General features: G+C 40.4%; 1 protein-coding gene across 9 annotated transcripts in view; it reads left to right on the forward strand.

Annotated features, from left to right (window-relative positions):
• LOC123030900 (histone-lysine N-methyltransferase SETDB2-like) overlaps positions 1-13,603 on the forward strand; it is a 45,647-nt gene that overhangs the window by 8,428 nt on the left and 23,616 nt on the right. For 2 of the 9 annotated variants that reach the window (XM_044445221.1, XM_044445219.1), the window contains exons 4-8: positions 1,324-1,420; positions 4,672-5,229; positions 6,247-6,366; positions 8,913-9,082; positions 12,927-13,056. In XM_044445221.1, the coding sequence (XP_044301156.1) occupies positions 1,324-1,420; positions 4,672-5,229; positions 6,247-6,366; positions 8,913-9,082; positions 12,927-13,056 (1,075 nt within the window). Of the gene's footprint in view, positions 1-6; positions 1,421-4,339; positions 4,539-4,671; positions 5,230-6,246; positions 6,367-8,912; positions 9,083-12,926; positions 13,057-13,603 lie in introns of those variants that run through there. The other 7 variants (XM_044445223.1, XM_044445222.1, XM_044445220.1 and 4 more) reach the window with 7 other exon arrangements.

Below are 13,603 nucleotides of genomic sequence, written 5' to 3' on the forward strand. Positions count from 1 at the left end.
AGCTCATACATATGAATGCACAGATGATCACTTGAATAACCACAATTGATGTTATGTAATCTATCCTTTCTCTTCATAGCCTCTATCACACATACTGACAAAGAGTAAGCAAATAAGTAAGTTATATATAAGCAACCATCCTAATAAAAACCATGAAATTGGAAGCTAAATTAATGCCTTAAGAGAGATGTTGTGTAATCAGTAATGGTGCTGTGCAGTATCAAAATTTATGCTTGTTTACAACTGATCCTCAATATATCCGTATTGTTCTTTGGTATTTTGTATTTAAATCTTGATGGGGAGTGCCTAGGACCACTAAAGATGCCCCATATCATTCTGGTCTTTTATTGCCCTATGAAGCACCTGAGCCTCACTGCATTGCTAGAGGAACCCTCCTGAGAATTAGCCATGCCAGTTTGTTGTCTACATCGGTAGTAGGCAGAATGATTTAAATAGTTTTGGGGTGGGTTTCTCCTCAGATTTAATAGTGTGAATGGTACCTCTGCTATTGACTTGAGATATAAGGAAGAACCATTTCTAACACTGTACATCATCATTACTGATTATGAGACACATCAGTCAGAGAAGTTGTCTGACCTTTTAATTTTCTGGAGTTCAAGCCAACTTAAAATAGGTTTTACTCTGGTCTTAAACTGGCAGATTCTTGATAGTTGAATCTATTGTTCATTTACACAGGGCAAAGTTCACACTTACTAGTATATCTGATATAAAAGGAATATTTTGACATTAACCTTGAACTGTAAAGTACTAAAAGAAATCAAACAAAATTGTGACTGACAAAATTTGCCTTTTAAATGGATAAAGCCACTCCTTCATTCTTTGCAAATTGTCTGCATTTGTGGGGAGGGGCACTAAGGTTGGGTTCATAAGCCATGTGCTCTTACTGACTTCCACAGTTATTCTGCTTAGAACCACTAGGTTTCTTTATATTGATCAGCCCTCTGTCACCAGTGGAAGTGGTTCTGTATTTTACCTATGGAATCCTGGGATGGGACAAAAAAACTTCATATGTCCTAATATCCCCTAAGTTTCATGGCTTGGAACATGGGGATGGCTCTTGCACTGTTACATTGTAAAATTCATGCTGTTAATGAGTTATTGAATATGAACAATTCTTAATGAGGAGGTAGTGGGTAGAGCAAATGCAATATTAAAGTGGTGCACCTGAAATAGTCTTTGCCTGATTTAAGAACTTAATTTATATGTGTGTTTAAAACAGATTTTAATAGTGTTATTAAATCATTAATGTGCTTAAGTGTGATCAAATGTGCATTACTAAAGACTGAATTTTACTTTTCAAAGTAAATGTTGCTAAGGAAAATATACAGAAATGCAAACCTGGTTTCCATCCTTTGGCCTCAAGTGAAATTAAAGAAAATCCTGGAGATGATTTTTCTTTGTGAGTAAAAACTATATAATTATTTAAACAATTTTGTTGCCTTTATTTCTCTGGAGGTTGAATGGTTAATATATAAATTCAGAATAAAAAAGCAAGCTAGAGCTCTGGAGTAAGAGAACAGATGGTTCTTTGGGCTCTGGATATGGACCTACCTCAGCAATGGCTGCATACCTCTCTGCTTTGCCCAATCACTCCCAGTTTGTCTTCTCCTCTCAGATTCCTTCATCTAGTTTCCTTTGGTTCTTCTGGACCAAACTCAGGTGCACCTCTGCTTTTTTGAACCACTCCTACATGTCTTATTTTCTGACCCTTTCTGCTTGCTTTGCTTCTCTAGCAGTTCTTTAAATGGCACCTGGATCTGTGTGTACTTGCCTGCCTCCCCTGCTATCAAGGCTTACCAAATCATAGCCAGAGGATTCACCATCCTTACTGGATGGAGATATTAGATTTGTAGTCCCCTTTAACAAACAAGCTCATTTGACATGACCAAAACATGTTTTAACTGTTACTCTGCAGTTCGATCCATCTTATATATAGATTGGCACAGTATATTCAGTATGCAAATATTCTTGTAGGATTTAAAAAATACCATTGGCTAATTCTATTAGAGATTTTTCCAGATAGCATTCATTCATTCGTTCATTCATTCATTTCTAACCCACTCCATTAGCCACATGGCTCGCTAGGTCGGTTGCAACAATAAAACTATATAAAACAGTATAAAAACACAAGTCAAATAACAATAAAACAGTAAAACAATAAAACACACCCACCCCAACTTAATAGAACTAATGATTACATAAAGGGCATACCACGTTCTGTTAAAATACCATTAAAAACAGATTAACAAAACACTGGGGAAATAAACCAGTCTTCATCTGGCATCAGAAAGAGCATAAAAGAGGGTGCCAGGTGAATCTATCTGGGAGGCTCATTCCTGAGCTGGGGCACCACTCCCAAAAAAGCCTTGCCACCCACCTTATTTCCTGAAGAGGGGGCTCCCTCAGGAGGGCCTCAAATGCAGATATAAAGTGCCAGGTAGGTTGATATGGGAAGTGGTGCTCCTTTAGATATCCTGGCACCAAGCAGTTTTGGGCTTTAAACACTTAGTACCTTGAATTGGGCCTGGACCTCAATTGGTGGCCAGTAGAGATGGTAAGATTGACTTTATATGATCATATGTTCCAGTCCTTGTTAGAAGTCCAGCTGCCCTATCCTGGACAAACTGAAGTTTCTGGACCCTCTTCAAGGAAAGCCCCACATAAAGCACATTGGAATAGTCGAGGTGAAAGACTCCCAGTGCATGGATAACTGTCACCAAGTCCTGTCTGTCCAGATATGGCAGCAGCTGATATATCCATTTTAGCTGATAGAAAGTGCTCCTGGCCACCAAATCCATCTGGAATTCCAGGGATAATTCAGGGTCCAGCTGCAATCCCTGCCCTTTAGTGGGAGTGTGACCCCATCTAGGACAGGGAAGGTGTCGCCCATTTGAATCAACGACCCCCCCCCCACACACACACCAACAGCATCTTATCTGTATTAAGTTTCAATTTATTAACCCTCATCCAATCTATTATTGAGGCCAGATCCTGATTCAGAACATTCACTGCCACACCTGCATCAGATGAAAAGAAAGGTAGAACTGAGTGTCATCAGCATACTAATGACAGCTCAGCCCACACCTTCTGATGCCCTCACCCAACAGTTTCATGTAGATGTTAAAGAGCATGCAGGATAAAATAGAGCCCAGCAGAACTCCATGGCATAAATGCCATGGCACAGAGCTATAATCCCGATGTACCACCTTCTAGACATGACCAGTCAACTAGGAGTGAAACCACTAGATATCAGTGCTCTCTACTTCCAACTTGACCTACCTGTCAAGAAGGATACCATGGTATTGATTTCTAGACAGTTTATTTAAAATTTTTGTATTCTGCTCCTTATAGTGTCTCAGGGCTGTAAACAGTTGTATTTTTTAAATGATTTGGATATTTTGCTCCACCAAGATCGAGGTTACAGTGCTGTCCCAGCACAGCCTACACGCTCCCAGGTATAAGCATTTGTTGTGTTGGGGTAAAATGCATCTTCCTTGATGTAGTACAACTGATACTGAATTGCAAAAGCATTTGGGGCTTGCATTCATAAATCAGGTTGATTTTTGTCTTTACCTTATGTCTGTCAGAAGCCCCCTTCAGGAGCACTGGACTTGTTGTCCACAGCTTCCTAGGCTTGACATCCATGCACTGAGTATGGATGTCTAAGGAGGCGAAGCCAACAGGTTTAGATTTCTATGCAAGCTAGAACCTAGTTGCACAGAGCCTGATTTGGAGAGACTTTAGCATTGTGGGTCTTGTGTATGTCAGTGTAAAACAAAGGAAACAAGCCGGCAAGCAGGCAACATGTCTGCTTTAATAGAGGTCCAGCATTTCTCCAGTGGTAATCATGTTCCACAGTGGGAAGTGAGTGCTTCATGATGTGCCACTAGAAACTATCTCAAGAGAGCAGGGTCAAGTCAGAGGTGTTTCCTTCCACAAGCTGCATTAAATGTTCCTGTTCCAGAAACATTAACTTAGGCCAATTTCTGGTTGCATTATCAGCCATTAGCTTCCCATTCCTATTAGTGGTTATTTCTGCTAATTCAAGGGCAGTGCTTGATACCATCCAAAGCTGTCTGGCTGTGCAGAAAAGATCATTGTTCTGGCGTGCACCTCCTAATCCTAATGCAGCAAGATTGTTGTTTTCCTGCTGCTAACAGGAGTATTAGATCTTAACAGGTATTTTGTGATACAAGGGTTTTTTTTTTTAATAAACTGTGAACAAGTTGCATAAATCACAGTAGTGATAACTTCAATCTATGAGAGCAGCTTCTGCCCATGTGAAGAGTTGATTCCCCTTCTCTCTCCCTTTTCCTAGAGTCTTGACTACAGCCTCTGGGTGATTCATGCTACTTGTGGACCATGCCTGATGTTATATAATTGGTCTGTTCATTTAGCCTGGCTAGGAATTCCTCCTCCTCCTCCACTTGTCCTACAGTGTCTCCTCACATGACCAAGATGAGTTGAATCTCAGTTTCTGCCTAACTAATCTTGCTGGGACCCATATAGGACCAAAAGTATGCACTAAAATATAGGTTAATGTACCTTTACTAGGTTCAGTGAAAAAGTGCATCTTTGAATAAATCCCAGTTAACTTACAGGTTGCCTGACACATTTCTCTTCAATTCTTGCATGTGTAATTGTAAACAGAAGAATGGAGATAAAGGAGGCGATGCATTCAAGGAGTAACGGAGAACCTACAGAAATATCTTCAACATTGCCCTCTCAGGATCATATATGCTCTAAAAAATGTCTTGTCAAAAGGCCATGGGATTCGTACAGGGGTGAAAACCCTCTTAATCTGCCAATACTGTGTCACTTCCAGAGATGGAATGCAAAAAAAGACTCTGCATCAAAGTCATATGATGTGATGTACAGAGCTCCTTGTGGAAGGACTCTGAGAAATTTCCAAGAGGTTCAGAATTACTTATTTCAAACAGAATGCAACTTCTTATTTTTAGATCATTTTTCTTTCAATACCTATGTGCAGGTTTTTAGAAAGTGCCCAAGCCAACATGTGTTTGAATTTGATTTTGACATCAGCCAAGGGGCAGAGACTGTACCAGTTTCTTTCTGTAATGACATAGATAATGATCAGCTTCCTTACCTTAAATATCGGAAAGCCTCTTGGCCCCATGGATACCTCTTGAATAATTTTTCCAGCTCATTTCTTGATTCATGCAGCTGCACTGATGGCTGCATTGACAGGTAAGTATTTGGAACTTTTGAAATGCATTTCAAATACCCTGAAGGAGATATCCTAAGGCCCTCTAGACAATGTCTAGGATGCAGTAGGTTGCTTTAGCTTCCTAGATCTGAGATTGGAAACAGAGCTTTTACCTTGAAGCTGAGGAACCTCATTCTGCCTCCTTGCAGCTGGAGTGAAAGAAAACCTGCTGGCTGCTTTTCCAGGGTCGGAAAATTTATCTAGGGGAGGGTATAAAGGTGTGGGGGAGGGGACTGAAGCTGTCAGGAAACAGCTTCACCCTCCTTTTCTCCCCCTCTGAGCTGAATTGCAAAATAGGAAGAGTGGGGAGGTGGAGTGTACAGCTCCTCCTGCTCTTCACTGGATGCACATAAGCTTCTGAGTACAGAAGCTTACCAGCCAGCTAAAACCTTCAGCATATAATCATTTGGTATTGCAGTTGTGCAGTATGAAACCTATTTGCAAAGAGTATGTAGTTTTCAAGGGCATGTTAGCAAAGGTGGAGAATGCATGTAATTTCTGCAAATGATTATAGAGTTCTAGTATAAATATTAACATTTTATACCTTGGGGCCTTTGAAAGGTCATAGACCAGTGCAAGACCTGTTCTGAGTCTTAAAGGGAGGAATTCCCTGGTGTGCTTTTAAAAAATAAATTTACTGAGAAAGCCTGAGACTAGAATAAGGCATTAGGAGACAGTTGGATGAGGAGGGAAATCAAGTTAATCACACCGCCTAAAATAGCTTTCTGGAGGAAATTGTAGGCTCTTGTGTTACTTGTCAACAAGAAAGGGGACTGACTCAAGTTACATGCATTTGAAAAATTGCTTACTAAAATGACAACTATATCCAATGTAACAGCAGCACGCCACAATCCAAATGAATTGCCCAAGATATTGATTAAATGATGTAATTGGTTCCCCTGAAAATTGTATAATCAAATCCATTTTCAGAAAGTAAATGGGCTGTGTTGCTTTATTTCATATCCTTATTTGCACTAGATCTACTGTATACTTTCTAGGACAAAATGTGCTTGCCTGATTCTCATGGAAAGAAGTTGCCCAGAAGCTTCCCTGCCCTCAGGAAAAAAAAAATGTAACGGCTACAGTTACAAAAGGCTGTGTAGGCCTCTTCCAAATGGGTAAGGATAAGGGCAGCAAGGGAGGGGGGCGGTGAGATGGCACGCATGTGTACCGGGGGGGGGGGGATGGGGGGCGCGGCAGCAGCTTGGTTGCTCGCTCGGAGATGGGTAAGAAAAGTGGGGGACGTCCTATACATGGGGGCGTCTTATAGATGTACAAATACGGTAATCTTGAGCGCCAGAGATCTAGTTTGTGAACATCAAGCATTTCTCACTTGATACAGGGCAATATTCTTTGTTGCAAAATCTTGAGCATCACTTGGCTTGTATGAGAAATTAGTGAGATGTTCTTATGGTTACTGAACTTTTTTGCATCTCCTTTCTTGGTGATTGGAATGCATATTGAACACTTCCAGTCTGTGGAGCATTGTTTCATTTTCCATATTTGTTGGCATATACTTGTTAGGATTTGGACCAATTCAGTCTCTGCAGCTTGAAATAGTTCTATTAGTAGCCTATCTGTTCTAGGTGCTTTATTTCTTCTAAGTGTTTTAGTGCAGTTTTCACTTCACTTTGTAATAATGGAGATTTTTCCTGATAGAGAATTATAGAGCCATTCCATTTCTCGTAATTTAATTATTATTTATTAAAAGCTTTTCTAACCCATCCACTAGAAGTGTCTTGGGACGGCTTACAAAAAATGAGTAGAATAAAACAAAAACCACAGCAAATTCTCTTGAATTTGTGATTTTTACACTTGGTATGTGTCTGGTAGAAAATGCCCCCCTTTGGTCTTCCCCAGTAGCTAGATGAGTGCCTTCTGACCTGAGAATCTCATCTTCTGGCACCATCTCTTGTTCCATTTTGCATTGTTTCATCATAGGGGTTTTCAAGGTAGGATTCAGAAGTGGTTTACCATTTGCCTTCTTTCGCACAGTAGTAACCAGGGTTAACTTTGAGTTACACTGCAGTTGTCTGTGAAAAGTCCTCCACCAGTTTCACCTTCAACTACCACTGCTGCCCAGTAGCTGCCCTTGAGAAGTATCTCCACCCCCATTACTCTTAGATCCGTTTTCTTCTGCTGATGTGATTGTTATTCATTAAGTGGGTGGATGCTTCTTAATCTGGTGTCTCTGCTTTGACCATTCTGTCTTATGTGACTTTGCTAGGAGTTCAACTGAGTGAGACAGATTGGCCTTCTGGCAGCATTGCTGTTGGCTTCTTTGACACATGTTAATGTGTGCATCCAAGAGGGGAACCAAAATATACAACTGGATTAATACTCTCTGGATAGATGTTGAGCATTATCTTCATAACTTAAAAGGAAGCTGACAGGAATGACCCACAAAACTGCCTGCCACAATTAGATTTTAGATGTTCCTTCAAATATCTATGCATGGTATCTATTGAAAATCACTAGAATCACTTCATATTAATCAAATTGTACATCGAAGAGCAAGCTGATTTTGGAAGTGGTTACAGGACTATAATGTTTTATCCTAAATTGCTTAATAAGCAAATATACCAAGAATATTAAATACCCTTTTTGTAGCTTTTATTAACCTGTCTGCTGCTTTTGGTTTTCTTAACACAGATTGTGGAAAAAGTTGCAAAACTCTAAGACTGACTGTGGACACCAGATACTAATAAAAGAACTATATATTAAAACAGAAATTTGGGTTAGGTTGGGTTGAGTAGCTTTTTAACTGAAGCTTCCAAAACAAACCAACAAGTAAAACAAAGATGCCTTTTGGCTCCCATGTTTTTCAATAGTTTGGTTAACAATTTGGTGCCACATTTAACAAAAGTAAATTCTCCCTCCTTGGTGAGCATAAATAGACCTGGCTGAGCACAAGAGGAATTCCACAAATGCTAGAAAAATGAATTCCACTAGATTTCCACTAGATTTCACTTCATTGCACTGCTTCAATGAAGAGAGCTTTGGTTTTGGTGATAAGATTTCATTCTCTTCCACCATATCTATAAAGTTTTCCCTCTGCAAGGTTGGTAAATAATTATTTGGGGTTATTGTTTGTTTAGAACACATATTGACCCTATTGCCTCTTTAAAGACCTTGAATATATTTATAATTGTGAATGTTGATTAGCATTACATGTGTAGAATTTGTTGTTGTTGTGTGCCTTCAGGTCAGTTCTAAACTATGGCAAGTCTATGAAATATCCTTTAAAATGCCTTGTCCTTGGGCTTTGCTCAGCTCTTGTAAACTGAAGAGTGGCTTTCTGTTTAGAGAATCAACCCATCTCATATTTTGTCTTCCTTACCTTCTGCTTTCATCTTTCCCTAGCATGTTTGTCTTTTTCCCTCAGTCTAGCCTTCTCATGTGCCCAAGTGCAACAGCTTCAGTTTCTTTAGTTTTGCTTCCAAAATGTGTGGAATTAGATTTTAGAAACAACTTCATTCACAGTATGCTGCATTATTTCACTCAGAATACTTTGTTATTTCCATGTACTAAATGAACTTGTACAATCTTTTGTTAGATGTGAATTTGTTGTTTTCTGTTAGTAATATGGCAGAAAGATTATTTGGTAGCAGTTCATTTGCCTGAGAGGTAAGTACATACTCTTTCTATTTTCTTTTTGTTTCAGAATTTACGAGTGCAGCTTGTTATGCAGCTGTGACAAGAAGATGTGCCAGAACAGATTGGTGCAACATGGCATTCAAGTTCGGCTCCAAGTCTTCAAGACAGAAAAGAAGGGCTGGGGGGTCCGTTGTCTTGATGACATTGACAAAGGAACATTTGTTTGTACATATGCAGGTAAAGTAACATAGTCCAAGGAGGGATGGAAATGAATTTAAAGGTTAAATAATCATTGCAGTAATATTACATAAGTAGAAACAAAATTAAGAAAAGTGTTGCAATGAATCATATGTTTCAGTAGTTTTCAGTGACCTTGAACATTATCTGGTTCGTTTCTGTTATTAATATTAATTTAGGGTTAAAATAAGTGCTGAATTAGAAACATAGAAACAAAGCAAGGCAGAAGGAGCCTCATCCGGTCTGACTTCTGGCTCCAGGCAGGTACGCTCATGTAATCCCCAACAATTAAGCCTGCACTCAGCTGCTATATGCATTATTGCAGTAAATTAAAGGCACTTGTAACACAGCATTGCATATTTTGATGCTGTTTCTTTTCAGCAGAGCAGTCTCTGTTATGGCATTTTTATCTCCATGAAGATGAACCAGTTTTGCCCTCATCGCTACATTCTGTTTTAAAGCCTGTTGTTCATCCAAGCATTTTAAACTAATTTATGCCAGCTGACTGTTTTATGTTTTCCCCACCTTTTATTTATTTATTTATTTATTTATTTATTAAAACATTTTTATGCCGCCCATTCGCCGAAGCCTCGGGGCGGCTTACAACACTAAGTTAAAATAATTACAATATAAATCAAAAATATAAACATTAAATTAAAAATACAAAAATACAGTATAAAATAAGCCGCCCTGGCCAGATAAAATCCAATAATATTAACAGTTAAAATGCCGCTTGAATAAAAAGGTCTTCGCCTGGCGCCGAAAAGCAAATAACGATGGCGCCAGGCGGACCTCTCTGGGGAGCGCGTTCCATAACTTTGGTGCCACTGCAGAGAAAGCCCTCCTCCGAGTACCCACCCTCCTAATTTCTTGCGGCTGGGCATATATGGATGCAAGCGCTCCTTCAGGTAACCAGGACGCAAGCCGTTTAGGGCTTTATAGGTCATCACCAACACCTTGAATTGGGCCCGGACTTCAATGGGAAGCCAGTGAAGCTGACGGAGAACTGGAGTCATGTGAACACAACGCCCAGTCCCCGTCAGCAGCCTGGCAGATCTATTTTGAACCAATTGAAGTATCCGGACCGTCTTCAAGGGTAGCCCCACGTAGAGCGCGTTACAGAAGTCAAGACGGGAAGTCACCAGTGCATGTGTCACTGTCGCGAGGCAGTCGTACTCCAGATAGGGGCGCAGCTGGGGAATCAGCCGAAGCTGGAGGAAAGCGCTCCTCGCCACTGCTGTCACCTGAGCTTCTAGTGAAAGCTCTGGGTCGAGGAGCACTCCCAAGCTGCGGACCTTGTCCCTAAGAGGGAGTGCAACCCCATTCAGAACAAGGTTCAGTTCACCCTCTTCGAAGCCCGAACCACCAACCAACAGGACCTCCGTCTTGTCTGGATTGAGCTTCAGTTTATTGGCCCTCATCCAGCCCATTACCTCGGCCAGGCACCGGTTCAGCACAGCCACTGCCTCACCTGGATTGGTGGAGAACGAGAGGTAGAGCTGGGTATCATCAGCGTACTGATGGTTCCGCAGCCCACACCTCCTGATGACCTTTTATTGATGTTTTATATTTTTTAAATCTAAATATGATAAACATTTTGTATGCCATCAGAGCACAGGCAGTCCCCAAGATACAAATATCTAAGTTAAGATTTTGTAGACATAATGACTTTTGGATACTTCAACATGAAGTTGTTATATACTTTGTTAAGAAAGTCGTCTTTAATATGGTTTTGAAAAAAAATGAGGACTGTCACATGTACTCTTCTATAATTTGGCTATGGTGTGTTGTTAACTTTCTTGATTTCCCCTCTCTTTCTCTGGGTATATAGCACTGCCACCAGGAATTTAATTCCAATCTTACTAATAAAGCCCTCCCACAGTATTGTGCCCAAGCTATAAGGCTACTTTATGGGACTTTGTGTCCTCAGGATGAGATACTGATATTCAAACAGTCTATGGCTCTGGTTAACATTAAACAAAATAAAATGTTATTTGTACAAGAAGCGTATTGGTTTCAAGATGTTCTCTAACTTATTTCCTCAGTGAATAAAAGAGTATATATGAATAACTTCTGACCGAGGTATCACACTCTTCCCCTTCACAAATATTCCTCACTCTGAAATCCTCCTTTCTTTTCTGAAAGTACTTTGGCCTGGCTTTTTTAAAAAAAATCTCAGTTTAATCTTTCTCTTCTGAACTCAAGTTTCTGTCACGTTTCTCACACTCTTCTGACACATTTCTCATACTATATGGAATTCTAACGAGAAGGCTGCTTTTTCAGATTCTGTAGACTGCTGAATGACCACAACTGACAGTTAGCCACCAACAGACCAAATATATATTTTCAGTGCTTTTTTTGTGAAAAAAAAGGTGCTGGAACTCATGTCGCCGGCAGTAAGCGCGCAACCACACACACCAATCCCAAGCCGAGCAGCGCCCTTACTATCTCACTACCAGATAACAGCAGACACAAAAGCAGCCTGCAGGCACTATGTTAATGATGTTTGCTGCTGATCTGCTACATTCAAAATCACTTCGTAAAATCTATTGGAAAAAAAAGGTGCCGGAACGTCGTTCCGCCGTTCCGGTACGTTCTATGACAAAAAAAGCCCTATATATTTTTATTTTTTTCTCTCACACACTTCCAAGCTCTGCTCACATACTCTTAGTTACCAACCAAGCACTTCATTCACTTATCCCCCTCTTCCCCCCACTTTTGAAACTTAACTACATTTAAAGGAACACACCCATAACACTTTAAATTATGACTCTTACATTTATGGCGTAATCCTATGGGGGTGCTTGTAACTGTCCAAATCTGGAGAGGTATGGGCATTCTTTGCAGGGTGGGAGGAGTGTGGAGGCAAAGGTCATGTCTTTGCGCCTCCTTCCCTACAAAAACGTGTAAATTCTACTCCATTCCATCTTGCTCTGCCCTGCAAGTTCTTTTCTAACTGACATTGGCATTCTGTGGCTAGTAAGCATGGTCAGTCTTCATTGAGCTGTGAACTGGGTGGAAGTGGAGGAGCTTATCCCTTGTATTGTGCACTTCTTTTAAAAAAAGGGTCGTTCCTGCATTTTGAACCTCAAGCTTCTGTTTCCCTGACAATACTGATACTTCCTTCTTGTTTCTAGGTTGCTTTGTTTTGGCTCCTGTCAAAAGCAATCAGCTATTTGAGGAAAGTGGTGTTTAGGATTAATATTGCATTTGGAAAATTTTGTGCTTCTCCCCTAATGAAAGCAGTTCCTTAGACTAGGGCAGTGATGGTGAACCTATGGTATGTATGCCACAGCAGGAACACAGAGCCCTCTCTGTCAGCATGCAAGCCAAGTCGCCCCAGCATCACCCCAGCAGCCGAGCATCAGATAACAGTGCACACAGGGGCCATGCGCATGTTCGGAAAGGAGTAGCAGTGCCAGGCGATGACGACACGAGCCACGACTCGTTAGCCATGACTCGTCCGAGCTTTCGCATTGCCAGTCAGTGCGCTGCCAAGGATACATACGTACGTACGTACATACATACATACATACATACATATGCTTGGACTGGCTGTGAGTTGTTTGCTGGCTGTGCTGCCACCTCAGTTTTCAGTTTTATTGCAGTGTTGGCACTTTGCGGTAAATAAGTAAGTTTGGGGTTGCAGTATGGGCACTCGGTCTCTGAAAGGTTCACCATCACTGAATTAGGGAATGTAAAAATGTTGGTCTGGAATTCACAGGACCAAAACATGATACTTACCTGGGATGTACTGCAATATTGGTTGTTTCACTACAGGTAACTGGACCACTGCATATAGTTACATAAATACACTATTTGATGAATATTGATTTTATTCTAGGCAAACTGATGCACAGAAATGAAAAAGATACAAAGGATAGATTTAGAAGCTACACCTTATTTTCAGGAAAGAGAAAACTGGACATAGACTGTTCTGACTCAGAAACTGAATTCATAGAAACCAGTAAGAGGTAAATGTTATTGCATATAAAAGCTAAAGGTCATTCAAGTCAAAATAATGATTTTAAGGGTTGCCATTCTTTACTTGTGGAGGTTCACTGTGAGTATTTGAGCTCTTCTCAGGGCCAGTGAGCTCAAAATAAAACTAAGCAGGATCAGAGCACTTTCTGATATGAGACATTCTGACATGAAGGGTCAGAGGTACTTCTCCAGCCTTTCCATGGTTTTACTAGCATCACCACTATTTTTTTCTTGTCCTTGGTTTATTCCTTAAAACCTCATTGTCCCTGTCGACTGGTGCATCTTCCCCTTGTATTGTCTGAGAGGAAGACAATATGTCACAAAACAGGAGAAAAGATAGTCTCAGGTGCCTGAAAAAACTTATTTGTCCCAATATATTTCAGAAAGAAGTTTCCTTCCTTGGGGCAATGCTTCCTCTGTTTCAAAATATTCCAAAAATCCTTAAAATGCATTTTGAAACAGAGGAAGCATTGCCTCTGAAGGAGGCTATTTCTTTTCAAAATGCATTGGAACTTTTTTTTTCAGACACCAGAGCAT

This window comes from Varanus komodoensis, unplaced genomic scaffold (assembly GCF_004798865.1).
Source record: "Varanus komodoensis strain SLA01 unplaced genomic scaffold, ASM479886v1 scaffold47, whole genome shotgun sequence".
NCBI lineage: Eukaryota > Metazoa > Chordata > Lepidosauria > Squamata > Varanidae > Varanus > Varanus komodoensis.